General features: G+C 37.5%; 3 protein-coding genes and 1 long non-coding RNA gene across 6 annotated transcripts; 2 read left to right on the top strand and 2 right to left on the bottom strand.

Annotated features, from left to right (window-relative positions):
- Positions 1-3108: 3108 nt before the first annotated feature.
- LOC106381554 (putative receptor-like protein kinase At1g80870) lies at positions 3109-5542 on the top strand. Its single transcript, XM_013821467.3, has one exon. It carries the CDS (start codon positions 3314-3316, stop codon positions 5339-5341), a length of 2028 nt encoding a protein of 675 aa, XP_013676921.2. The 5' UTR covers positions 3109-3313; the 3' UTR covers positions 5342-5542.
- Positions 5543-5679: 137 nt separating this feature from the next.
- Positions 5680-8509, bottom strand: LOC106381552 (pentatricopeptide repeat-containing protein At1g80880, mitochondrial). 3 transcript variants are annotated; one of them, XR_001276637.3, is made up of 3 exons: positions 7740-8509; positions 6146-7304; positions 5680-6073 (listed from the first exon to the last, which is right to left on the bottom strand). XR_001276637.3 is itself a non-coding variant. In XM_048747457.1 (2 exons), exons 1-2 carry the CDS (start codon positions 8321-8323, stop codon positions 6251-6253), a joined length of 1638 nt encoding a protein of 545 aa, XP_048603414.1. In that variant the 5' UTR covers positions 8324-8509; the 3' UTR covers positions 5680-6250. The 3 variants fall into 3 exon arrangements, 1 of the variants encoding a protein (XP_048603414.1); XR_001276636.3 differs by having other exon boundaries at positions 6150-7304; XM_048747457.1 differs by having other exon boundaries at positions 5680-7304.
- Positions 8493-9457, top strand: LOC106378249. The gene is made up of 2 exons (XR_007319297.1): positions 8493-8728; positions 9272-9457. It is a non-coding gene; the product is annotated as an uncharacterized LOC106378249 (long non-coding RNA).
- Positions 9458-9459: 2 nt separating this feature from the next.
- Positions 9460-11682, bottom strand: LOC106381553 (magnesium transporter MRS2-10). The gene is made up of 5 exons (XM_013821466.3): positions 11455-11682; positions 11176-11233; positions 10031-11103; positions 9900-9947; positions 9460-9834 (listed from the first exon to the last, which is right to left on the bottom strand). The coding sequence occupies exons 3-5, from the start codon at positions 11078-11080 to the stop codon at positions 9604-9606; spliced, it is 1329 nt and encodes a 442-aa protein (XP_013676920.2). The 5' UTR covers positions 11081-11103; positions 11176-11233; positions 11455-11682; the 3' UTR covers positions 9460-9603.
- Positions 11683-12632: the final 950 nt, after the last annotated feature.

Here is a 12632-nt window from a genome sequence, read left to right as displayed (position 1 = left end):
AATATAAATTAATATCATTACACAGTGTATAGCATCAACTATTAAATAGAATAAAAAATTAGTTTCTATACAAAGTTGCCGTTATTGATAAAAATATCTAAGCAAAATTTAAAACAAAAGAAATATAGCTCCAGCTAACTAAACATTTTATCAAATAAATTAATATAACACAATAAATCTGTTTTGTTGATTTTGTAAATGAAACAAAAAAAACATAATCTGCGTTTTAGCTCGGATCGAATTCTAATTACTCTGTAAAATCAGGTTCTGGTGGCTTTTGCAGATTCATCAAACTCTTTGAACTCTCAGAGACTCTTAGCTTATGACCCTTAAGCCCGTTAGCCGCAAATCTTGATGCCAATAAAGTGGAAGGAAATCTAGAAGTTGAACCAACAAAACACTCCTTCTGACCTTTTGGCTCAGGGAGTCTTAATGGCTCACCGGTTTTGAGATACAATCATGTAATTATTGGTTTAGTATCAATCTAATCTTCCAGTGAAATAAACTAGTTTGCATACATGTACAATAATTTATATACAGATTTCTCTTATAGTAACCTAAATATCCTTTTATAGTATGTATATACAACAAGCAAATACCAAAAAGGTCACAAGCTAAACTGCTAAAGATCAGGAAAGACAAAAGAGACTCAATCGAATTACGAAGAGTACTGAATTATGTCTACTGTCTCCTTCACCAATATCTAAAAAGAAAACAATATGAATGATAGCAATTGTTCAATGAGAATTGAACACTGTAAGAGCGCAACAAAACAAAAAAGTCAGTGGAGATTCTTTTTATACATGACCTGACTCACTCTCTTTGTTACTATTCTTTTCTTGTATAACGAAATAAAATTCAAAATCTGAGTGCACATGGCACTGTAGGCCTACAAAACATCCACTTACGACTTTATCATAACACAAAGGAATGGGACATCCTATCCTATATAGTTTTTGTTTTCTTATGAACTTAAAACATTATATTTGTCATGACACATAAGTTGTTCTCTAGTAGTAGTAGACCTAACTCATATTCATATAATTCAAAAGTAAAATATTACCTTATATTCTTATCATTCACATTCAATTCTTAATGTGAAATATAATACACCCATTTGATTGGACTAACATACATGATGTTTCTGGAATTAGATATCCACAAGTAAGATACAGGCTAAAATTAAAACCTTTACTCTAAAACCATATTAAGAACATGCTAACCCATGCTAAAATAGCTCAAAATAGAATGTTGCCACTTGCCATACATATATTACTATTTATTCATATTTGCATTCAGAAAAATGTTAAACTTCATACTGATATCTCTTGAAGTAAAAAAAAAAAAATCCATTGCAATCTTTAAGATTCGTGCACATTTTGCCAAACAGCTACAATGTCTCTCTCAGCGGCAAGTGTGATCAAAGCAATGTTGTTCTTATGCATATTTTTATGTGCATCGTAGAGACAAGACTACAAAAGTGGGGGTGGGATATGCATCTTTTAAAGATATGGGGCAAAAATTACAAAATCAATAAATATATGCATAGCTTTCAAAGCAGTCAAAGCGGATCTTGAAAACTTCGCCTCTCAACTCGTTAACAATTTTTTTTCTTCTTCGCTTGAATCTCGTTAACAAACTAACTAATCTCTTCTCTTAGTTAACCCAAAATTCAATTAAAATCTTCTTTTCATACAAATATAATCCCAACATAATCTAGCAAAGTAAATGACTAGGACAAAAGAATACAAAATCTATACTAATAAACGAGGATCCTATTGTCTTTTTTACCTTAGCCTGTCCTTTCTTTACTAACATTGCATGTTTCATTAATGGCAATCAAGTAATATTAATAACACATCTATATTGAGCCATTTTTTTCGGATCCAACCCACTGTCCACATCAGATCTCTCTTGGGCCATTTGGGCCGATTAAGAAATCAGATCCAATTCTCACATTTTTTTCCTTTGGGCCATTGAGTCCAAGTTCAAATAATTTTTTTTCAACCATTCTTAATTATTTTTTTTTCTTAATATAATTTAAGCATTCATAAAAAAATTGATTTTTTCATTGAAAAGTATAAATCTTTATTAAAAGTATATAATTATTTTTATTAAAATATTAACCACATAGTAAAATTAATTTATCAGAGTTATACCAACTTAATTCATTAAAAAAATAAAGTTTAATTTTTTAAACATAAATAGTCATTTAAAATGAAACATGATAAAGAAAGATAAAAAGTTTAAGTCTTTTTATAAAATAAAACACAAATATATGAAATATGATATTTACTAAATATTTTGACCATTGAAAAAAATAAAAAATAAACCAGGATCCTATTGTCCTTTTAACCTTAGCATGCCATTTCTTTACTAACATTGCATGTTTCATTAAGGACAATCAAGTAATATTAATAACACTTCTATATTGGGCCATTTTTTAGGATCCAGCCCATTGTCCACATCAGATCTCTCTTGGGCCATTTGGGCCGATTAAGAAATCAGATCTACTTCTCACACTTTTTTTTCTTTTGGGCCATTGAATTCAAGTTCAAATAATTTTTTTTCAACCATTCTTAATTTTTTTTCTTTTCTTAATATAATTTAGCATTCATAAAAAAAATTGATTTTTTCATTGAAAAGTATAAATCTTTATTAAAAGTATATAATTATTTTTATTAAAAATATTAAACACATAATAAAATTAATTTATCAGAGTTATACCAACTTAATTTATTAAAAAAATAAAGTTTAATTTTTTAAACATAAATAGTCATTTAAAATGAAACACGATAAAGAAAAATAAAAAGTTTAAGTCTTTTATAAAATAAAACACAGATATATGAAATATGACATTTACTAAATATTTTGACAATTGAAAAAATAATAATAATTAAATCCGCGTTTTGAAAGAGCAGGTCAAAATCAAGTGATCAAATTAAAGTCCAATCTTAAACATCACTATATGATCCACTACAGGAAAAGCAAGTAACATCATCATTTAAAAACAACATTATCATTTCCTAACTTTTTTTTTAAATTACAACTTTTTCTGTCTTCTTATATTTTTGTCAAATCCTTCCACTATTGTTTATCCCTTTTTTTTCCTAAAAGTAATTATTACGCAGTTTGAACATCGATTCTCTCATTTATACGATTTTATTTTTAAAAAAAGTAAACTATATAAAAAAGAGAATAAAACAATCACTAGACATGTTCAACGACTAGATTCAGAGATATTACCGGATGTTCAGAAGCGATTTCATCTTTCAATTGCAAGAAACAGAGAGAGAGAGAGAGAGAGAGAGAGATGCCTTCAAGACAAAACCCAATCCAACCAAAGCCATTCAACAACAGCAGAACAGGAGCTCTCTTCCTAATCCTCACAGTCTCATCGTCTCTCCTCATCTTCTTCGCAATCATCTACTTCATCTACCACCTCTGGACATCCCTCCTCAACCGCTCAAGAACCATCCCTTTCTTCGACGTCGCCTCCTCTCCTCCATCAAAGCTCCAGCTTTTCTCCTACAAAGAACTCAAGCTCGCAACCAACGACTTCGACGAGTCCAACGTGATCGGCAAAGGAGGCTCGGGGACCGTGTTCAGAGGCATTACGAGGGACGGGAAGCTCTTCGCGGTCAAGAGACTCGACAGCCTCTCTCTCCAGTCCGAGACCGAGTTCCAGAACGAGCTGCAGATCCTCGGGGGGCTAAAATCGTCTTTTCTCGTGACGCTTTTGGGGTACTGCGTCGAGAAGGATCACCACAGGTTCTTGGTCTACGAGTACATGCCCAACAAGAGCCTCCAAGAGCTTCTTTTCAACGAAGAAGGCTCGTGCTTGAGCTGGGAGAGGAGGTTTGGTATCATTCTTGATGTGGCGAAAGCTCTCGACTTTATGCATTTCGGGTGTGACCCGCCGGTGATTCACGGAGATATCAAGCCGAGTAATGTTCTTCTTGATTCTGAGTTTAGGGCCAAGATCTCTGACTTTGGTTTGTCTAGAGTGAAAGTGGAGGATGGAGGAGGTTATGGTGGGGTTGATTTGTTCAGTCAAGAGCTCTCTGAGAGCACTCCTCAGACGGGCGTTGGCACTCCAACACATCATCATGAGGTTGATTTCTCTCTTGCGTTACAAGCTTCTTCGTCTTCTAAGAATAGTAGGACGAGCCGTAACATCAAGGGAATGCATCTGAGCTCGATGAGTTTGGCTATGGAAGAAAGTGAGGCGAAAGGGAAAGAGGTTGAGGAGGAGAATGAGTTTGAGCAGAGCAAGGAGATGAGTGTGAGTCCGAACTCGGTTCTTGATTTGGGGAAACAGTGGGGGAGAGATTGGTGGTGGAAGCAAGAAGGGAGTGGCGAGTTGTGTAGTAAAGATTACGTTAGGGAGTGGATAGGGAGTCAGATTCACACCGAGAATCCGGATTGGGATGATGATGGGAAGAAGATCACCGTTAGCAGTAACACTCCTGAGCTGGGAGTTTCAACTAGGACAGTAGATAAAGATGAGTCTGGTTTGAATGAAGCTAGGTTTGACACTCTAGAAGAGAAGTTTGCAAAGGAAGAGAACAACGAGAAGAAGAAATCGAAAAGGAAGAAGAAGAAGAAGCATAGGAACATGGAGGAATGGTGGAAAGAGGAAGAACATCAAGACAAAAAGAAGATTAGAGTCTTGAGAATCAAGTTCAAGAACCGTTTAAAAGTCCCACATTTTCGGTACTGTTTCCATGGTAAAGGCGAAAACGGCGTGGAAGATAGAGAAGGAGAAGCAGCAGCGGGAGAGTTCAGCTTCAGAAGAGGATGGAGAAGGAAAAGCAGCAGCAGCAGCAAGAAGAAGAATAAATCAATAGGGAGTGAGATGTGGAGTGGAGATTTATTCAGCCGAGAGTTAAGCAGCACTACGAGCATGAGAGGAACACTGTGCTACATAGCACCAGAGTACGGAGGCGGCTGCTGTTACTTGATGGAGAAAGGAGATATCTACAGCTTTGGAGTGCTGATCCTAGTGATCATCTCAGGTAGGAGGCCTTTGCACGTCCTTGCGTCGCCGATGAAGCTTGAGAAAGCCAACTTGGTGAGTTGGTGTAGGCAGTTGGCTCAGTCAGGGAACGTTCTTGAGCTGGTGGACGAGAGGTTGAAGGATGTGTATAGCAAGGAAGAAGCGGGACTGTGCATTAACTTGGCTTTGGCTTGTCTACAGAAAGCGCCTGAGCTAAGGCCTGATATCAGTGAAGTTGTGAGGATACTGAGAGGTGAAATGGAGATTTCAGCGACTGCTTTTGAGTTTTCTCCATCGCCTCCTGCAAAAATTTATGGCAGTAGATCAAAGCGGAGAAGTTAAAAACAGAGCATTGCAGAGTAGTAGTTGGAAGTTTGGTCTGATTTTTTGTTGGTGTTTTCTTTATGAAATTGTTAAATTTAACTTTTGCGAATTGTATTATGTTGTGATGTTTTTGTAATCTATGATTGAGATGCCAACTCAATCAAAATGCAGAAGAATGTATATCAAATTATAGTTCAAGTGCAGTTTTGTTGTGAGAGATTTCTCAATTGCAGTATTGAAATGCCTCAAAACCCAAATTGCATGCTCTCAATGATAACCAAGCAAGACAATTTAAAAAAGCAACTAAGCAATTAGATCTTTAGAAGATTGCCAGCTGCTAAAGTAAACAAGTCATAAAGCAAGGGACCCATAACTTTTTCTTTGATGGTAGCTTGAAATGTGGCATAACAATTGCAACACTCAAAAAGAATCCAAGCAATATCAATCATCACGGTTCATGAGTAACTAAATGAGACAGATGAGTTATGAACAAAACTAAGGACAAAAGAACACAGAAAAAGACAAGCTGGACAAGGAGAGTCCTAAAAATCTTGCTTTTGAAACAAAGTGAGCTCAGCATCTGCCTCTTGAATTGTCTGGTTCATATCACAACACGTTGAACTTAAATTTACTCTACTTGAACTTGGAGGATGTGTGGACGTGTGTGCCAAGAACAGTCAAGAATAAGAATTGTTAATAACATCTTCATGTAATCCGGTCCTGAATCAGCATGGTTGCAAATGTTTAGCCCTGCAGTTTGATTGATATTATTAGGCTAAGCAAAGGTATGATCACCAATATGGTAATTGGAAGACTGCATACAAACCAAATGGAACAGACGAGCTAGAACACATTGCATGCGTCACATTCTGAGGAGCTGAGACCACGAGGTCTGAGAATCAACTTTACTTGAGTGATCGTTTGATCTCAAGTCTTACCCCTATCAGATACATTTTTGTATACTACTGATCGTTGACCTCTATAGCCTCCTCGAGAACCAACTTTTTGAAGATCTTTCCTCTTGGTTTTTCTAACCCCCTTCACCTTCTGTTCCTTAAGAAGTTTCTGGAGCTTAGGACTACCAGGGAATCCTTTTGCTTCCATATCTAAATACATCTCTCTGGCCTTCTCCAGCCACCCACATGCCAAAAGCCCTTGTACTGTGGCCAAGTAAAGAGCACCATTAGCAGCTACCTCAAAACTACCTATCTCTGCCCAGATCTTCAAAGCATTCTCTGGTTGCTTCTTCTTAAACAATCTTCCAAGAATGAGGCGAAAGGTGTCTTCCTTAGGACCTAAACAAGAAGTCTTCATTTGTCCTAAAACCTCTAAAGTTTGATCGAAATTCACACCTTCAAGGAATGCATGAAACGTATCAACTGTAGGACTTAGCTTCTCACTTATCATCGTCACCAATAAATCCCTCGCTTCTTCAACCTTTCCCTCCTCACAAAGAGGCCGTATCATCGCATTGTAAGTGGCTGAATCTGGCTTTAAACCTTCCTCCTTCATCTTCTCCACAAGCTTCACAGCTTCACCAAAGCAATTCTCGCAAGTCAACACATAAACCAAAGAGTTATAAACTTCAACCCCGGGAGTAAACCCTCGTTTCCTCATCTCATCGTAGAGCCTAAGAGAATCAAAAAGGTTGCCAACTTTGGAAAAGCAAGAGATCATGTGACTGTAAGAGTCCTCGTTAGGCGTGATACAGTAGTTTCCCATCTCTCGCCAAATCCTTTTGGCTTCAGTCACATCAGTCCAAACGTTACACCAACCATTAAGAATCACGTTAAATCCTTCAACGTCCAAAGGAAAGAGCTTTTTGCTTGCAAGCATGAATTCTTCAGCTTTTTCAATGTGCCCATGTCTACACAAGGCATGTAACAGTCCTTGAAACGCTTCATCATCAGGAACGTGCTTAAATTTATCCATGATATCGAATGTTCGAATAGCTTGGCTTGTATCATTAGCAGCAGCATACCTACATTAACACCAATTCAATATCACAACCAATGTTCTAAAAATTGCTCGTCTAGACGGGCAAATCGGCCATAGCCGAAACAATTGGAACTCAAACCGGTTTAAACTATTTTAAATTGGTTAAAATTGGGCTAAATCGATCTAAATTAGTGTAAATATGTTAGATTTAAGTAAAAAAAATTGTGCAAATCTACAAATTTGTCTTTTTTGAATATGTAATTTAATAATTCATCAAAACAATTTCATAACTAAACCTAAAAACTAAAATATATAATGTAAATGTAAAAAAAAAAAAAATATATATATATATATATAAATCAATAATTTGTTCACCTCTAGAGACCCCATATAATCCACCTAATAGCTTTCACTACGGCTAACGATTTCTTGAACATTGATCACAGCAAATTAAACATAAGAGGACAGAAAGTCAAACCTGTCCATCATGAGAAACATGGCCTTTCTAGTATCCCTTGAGACATGAAACATGTCACGGATCAAACACCAAGCTATGTTGAACTTTTGATGATTACCCAACACCCAGATCATCAAGTCACAAGCTTTCTGATCATCGCAGCCTCGTCTCTCTCCCCATTTAAACGCTAGAAAGGCAAGCCTCCATTCATCTCTTAATTCCCAGATTAAAGCGTACAAAGAACCATTATTTAGATCAAAGGTTGACTCTTCCAGAGAAACCATGGCATCCGACTCCGACTCTAGCTCAGAGACCTGTCTGACTAAATCAATCAGACCCTTCTCCAAAGGAGCCACTTCGTTGTTGATATCAAATTCTTCGAAGATGGTTTTGGTGGAGAAGCGATTGTAGTAGACAAAATAAGGGACATGGCTTAAGATTTGAGAATGCGCAAGACCTGTTCGATGAAATGCTGAGGAGAAGGAAACAATGTGGAAAGATGAGCTAGAAAACGATCTCGACACTGCACGTGAAAGATACTGACGTTGAACAATCAACAGCTGTGTTGTACGCGTTAGTTTCCTAGCAATCGCAGCACAGCTCATCGGAGTGAGAGGAGAGCTTTCGGAATGGTTTTTTGACTGCGTCTTTTGTGAGACGAAGAGATGAAATTATGGAACTGATGGAGGGGGTCACGTATGTTAATGGGCTTAAGTAAATAAAAAAGTTATGTTAATGGGCATAAATAAATGAAAGCCCATTTAAGATGGTCCTGAAACGCCGACGAAAAAAGGGTCGTTACGGAGAAATCAAACTCCTGATAAACCTGAGTCGGAGAAGTTGTCGGAACGACGGAGATGGTAAATGAGAAGAAGATGAATGGAGCTTCGAACATGGGGTGGAGGAGGGTTTAGGGCACTATGTGTACAGTGGGGAGAAGAATCACGTTTTAGCTGGGATCGGGATCTTCACCGTCATCTTCGGCATCCCTTGGTACCTTATGAATCAAGGTTTGATTCGTTTTTAGATTAATTTCAACTTCTTTGTGTTAATACAAGCTATAATTAGATGCAAAGTAAAGATTTTTTTATCGAAAAATGTTTCTTTTTGAGGGGGTTATGACATTTTTGCGGTACAGCTGTTAAATTTATCCTTCAATGGTATGTTTGGACTATTGGCAAAAACGTATTGGGATTCATTAGAGATTAATAATAGGCCATAGGTCTTAAATAACCAATCCAATCCACTAATTGCTAATTAGTTTCGAGTTGAATGTCCAGAAAACTTAACAAAATGATTGATAGATTGGCTTTTTTTTTTTTTTTTTTTGAAACTCATTGATAGATTGATAGATTGGCTTAACAGATAGAATTTGAGGATGAGTCCCAATGTTTTATCTTGTTAGGATCGTATACCTGCATCCTGCATGATCACAATCCTACCGTGTTTGTCTGCTTTGTCTTTCTTGATCACATCGTTTTAGTAGTTTCTTATGTATGCATGGTTTCTTCCTTGATCTTTAAACTCTTTGTTAAATTCTGGTTTCTTTTTAGGATCTAATCATCGGTCTCACCAAGATTACATGGAGAAGGCTGATAAAGCGTCTCTCTTCATCTTCATCCTCTGACAAGTAGTCCATAGGAACTTAACTCCGTAATGTAATGTCTGAGCCAGTTTGGTTTTTGTTCAGATACGTACTCATAAGTTTCTGTATCAAAATAAATTGAAGATTTCTCATCGATAATGCCTCAAAGTTAAAGCTTCATTCTCATAATATTTCATCTAGAGCACTGTTTCCGTCTTGTGAAGGTCACAGATGATTAATAAAAGCAACATTAAACGGTAAAATGGAAATCTCCTACTTGTCTAGGGCAGTTATATGTCCTCACAGAGGCATGAGCCTTCTACGTTTGTAGAACCAGAGGAATGCCAAAAATACGAGAAGACCACAGACTCCAGTAATGGTCAAAACCCATTTGAAAGCACCAGGCTTCTCAAAGAAATCTATCTCAAAATTCATCCCAAAGATCCCTGCTACAACCCCAAAGATGGCCACCACAAACGTTGCAGTAGTTAGCAGCAGCTCAAACTGGATCAGCTGATTCCTCACGTTATCCTGCCAATACCATAGATTCTAAGCAAAATAAAAGTATAAGCATGATCAAGATTTAAAGGGTATACCAACTGAATGTTGATGAAATCTTCAGTATCATCAATGTACTCCTTTAACTGAGTTGTAAAAGAGAAATGCAGAGGATTAAACCAGGTTTTTTAACTGATACTAAACACAAAGGAGTGGTTTCTTATGTTACCGAGGTTAGCTTGTTGAGAGTGCTGTCAATGACAACAAAGTAAGCTTCCAGCAACATCTCCAGCTCTTCTATATTCTCTGTTGCGCTTTCCGAGCTTCTTGCACTGTCATGCCTGCTCCTCGCAATGCTCAAGCTTTTCTCAAGTCTCCTTGAAGAATCAGGAGGAGAAGAAACAGGAGACACTGGTGCAGAGAGTGAAAGACCATCGTTTGATCTGTATCCAAGTAAGGAGTGATGATCACCACCATTCAAAGACCCTTCCATTCTCTTCTTCTTCTCGGTTAAATACATCTCAGCCATATCCCCATCATCATCCATCAACTGCTCAATCTCATCCCTCACCTTCTGAACTCTTCTCGTCAATGCCACAAGCCTGCTCTTCAGTCTACGCACACGCTCCAAGTTTAAAGTACTGATCTTTGAGGTAAGCTCATCCAATAACGGGTACGCTTCAATCTCCAACTCTGAAGCCTGAGCATCAAGGAAGGTACAAGCAGCTTCGAGAGCAATCTCAAGAGCCCTAAACTCAAAAGGTAAATAATCAGGGGACGAGTTTTGGAACACATTGTTCCTCCTCCTGATGAGTTCGTTGCTGTCCTGATTCCAAACCTCACCAACAGCACTTGCCTTAAGCCTCTGCTGGAGCTCAACCACATACCGAAGCACATAGTTATCGAGAGAGTTCAACAGCAAAACCTCATCCGCAGTGATAATACAACGAATCTGCTCCAAGTTAACAACAATAGCTCTCTCACGCCCCAAGATAGTAGAGGGATACACGAACAAAGGATCAAGCAGGCGCAGATCACGTGCTGGCAAGTCGCATCTACGCATCATTGAGAACTTATCGACCTCGATGACCTGTGTGTTGGCGAAAGTGTCAACACGGATCCAGGACTTGAGACCTTGTCCACGCTTCTTGAGACCAGAGACGTCAACTCCGAGAAGAGGCTGTCTCCCTGAGGCAGAAGGGCGAGACGCTGCTTCTCCTCTAAGGTTTATAGCTGAAGCGGGTCTTGGAGGAAGCAAACGCTCCTTGAGATCAGACATTGTTTGCTAATAATCTCCAGATGCTATAAAAAAAAAAAGGAATGAACTTTTATTACAAGACTCTCTCTAAATATGATCAGGAAGAAGATTCAAACCTCCGTGTTGAAGGAATCAAGACCGATCTCGCCTGTTCTTACTCTGTCCTAGCCACAGCTGTAATAAGAAAAAGAGGAAGCAGTATCAAAGATGGAAGCTTTAGATAGAAAACACCACAAGAAAAGTATCATAAAACAATATCGTGACTAGGAACGCTGAGAGATACGACCACATGTAACAGAATCGAGTTGGGACCCAGAAGAAGAATCAGATGGATCGTCTCAGAATCATAAAACAGAGAAAAAAATGATCGGAAAGGTCTCAAATTGTACACTTACGTATCGAAATCCTCGCGACGGGAAAACCCTTGAAGCTAAAATCGAGAATTGATTCCGAAGTGACTTCGTTGGATTGGATTCTTAACCAATCTGATTGAGTTAATGCGGAAGAAGCAAAAAGTAAGCACACCTTTTGCCCTTGTAGACGCAAATTACAAGAAGAGAGAGCTTAATAACCGGAATGTAAACCGATTATTAACTAATTTATTTTGGTTTAGACTTAAAATGTACTGAACTCAGATTAATACTTGCTATAACGATATTAACCACTAGAAAAGTTAAGTAGATAGTTAATGTTAGTCCATTTAGTTAAGCGTGACGACACAAAAGTAATTAATACGGAGTATTGAATGGTTTTAGATTGAGATGACGACGTGCAATTTATTTCTTTAAAAAGAGTCGGTGGGATGACCAATGGATGACGATGAGCCGTACGAGGCAAGAGAAAGACATTGAAACCTACATCCGATCCGAGCAAGGAATAACGTGTGGGAAAGAGCCTTGCATGGCATTCAGGGATGTTAACTAGAGGGTTAGGGTTTTGTTTATTATAAGCTCAACACTATTTTAACCCAGTTCTATTTTAACACTATTATAATCAAGGATTATGGTTAGTATCATGGTTATGGTTAGCTCATTTAATTAAAAAAATATTTTATTTAGTTTTGTTCTTAAATTTTAAAGATAAAATTAGAAAAATTAAGATATGATATGATACTTTCCTCCAATTTGTTGAGCATCAAAATCAAGTTTTCCTGCTAAAATCGCAAAATCGAGTTTTTGCCCCACAAGTAAGAATAAAGTTTTTCCGTCAAAAACAAAAATTGTGTTTTTTCCGCCAAAATCGTTTTTCCACCAAAACCATAAAAATCGAGTTTTCTCGTCAAAATTGGAAAATCAAGTTTTTTCGCCAAAACTGCAAAATCGAGTTTTCCGTCAAAAACAAAAATTGTGTTTTTTCTGCCAAAATCGTTTTTCCACCAAAACCACAAAAATCGAGTTTTCTCGCCAAAACTGGAAAATCAAGTTTTTTCGCCAAAACTGCAAAATCGAGTTTTCCGCCAAAACCACAAAATCAAGTTTTCCTGCCAAAACCACAAACCCGAGTTTTTCCGCCAAAATCGCAAACCCGAGTTTTTCCCACCAAAAACGAAAATTTGAGTTTCCCGCCAAAAACA

This window comes from Brassica napus, chromosome C2, assembly GCF_020379485.1.
Source record: "Brassica napus cultivar Da-Ae chromosome C2, Da-Ae, whole genome shotgun sequence".
Classification (NCBI taxonomy): domain Eukaryota; kingdom Viridiplantae; phylum Streptophyta; class Magnoliopsida; order Brassicales; family Brassicaceae; genus Brassica; species Brassica napus.
This window is presented reverse-complemented; position numbering and strand designations above follow the sequence as displayed.

Excerpts from the sequence above, each read along its gene's own strand:
- LOC106381552 (XM_048747457.1), bottom strand. The coding sequence starts at position 8,323 with ATGAGCTGTGCTGCGATTGCTAGGAAACTAACGCGTACAACACAGCTG. Across the intron at positions 7,305-7,739 it reads ATGTTTCTCATGATGGACAG|GTATGCTGCTGCTAATGATA; the intron begins GTTTGACTTTCT and ends GTGTTAATGTAG.
- LOC106381554 (XM_013821467.3), top strand. The coding sequence starts at position 3,314 with ATGCCTTCAAGACAAAACCCAATCCAACCAAAGCCATTCAACAACAGC.
- LOC106381553 (XM_013821466.3), bottom strand. The coding sequence starts at position 11,080 with ATGTCTGATCTCAAGGAGCGTTTGCTTCCTCCAAGACCCGCTTCAGCT. Across the intron at positions 9,948-10,030 it reads CTCTCAACAAGCTAACCTCG|TTAAAGGAGTACATTGATGA; the intron begins GTAACATAAGAA and ends TTTACAACTCAG. Across the intron at positions 9,835-9,899 it reads ATTTCATCAACATTCAGTTG|GATAACGTGAGGAATCAGCT; the intron begins GTATACCCTTTA and ends TGGTATTGGCAG.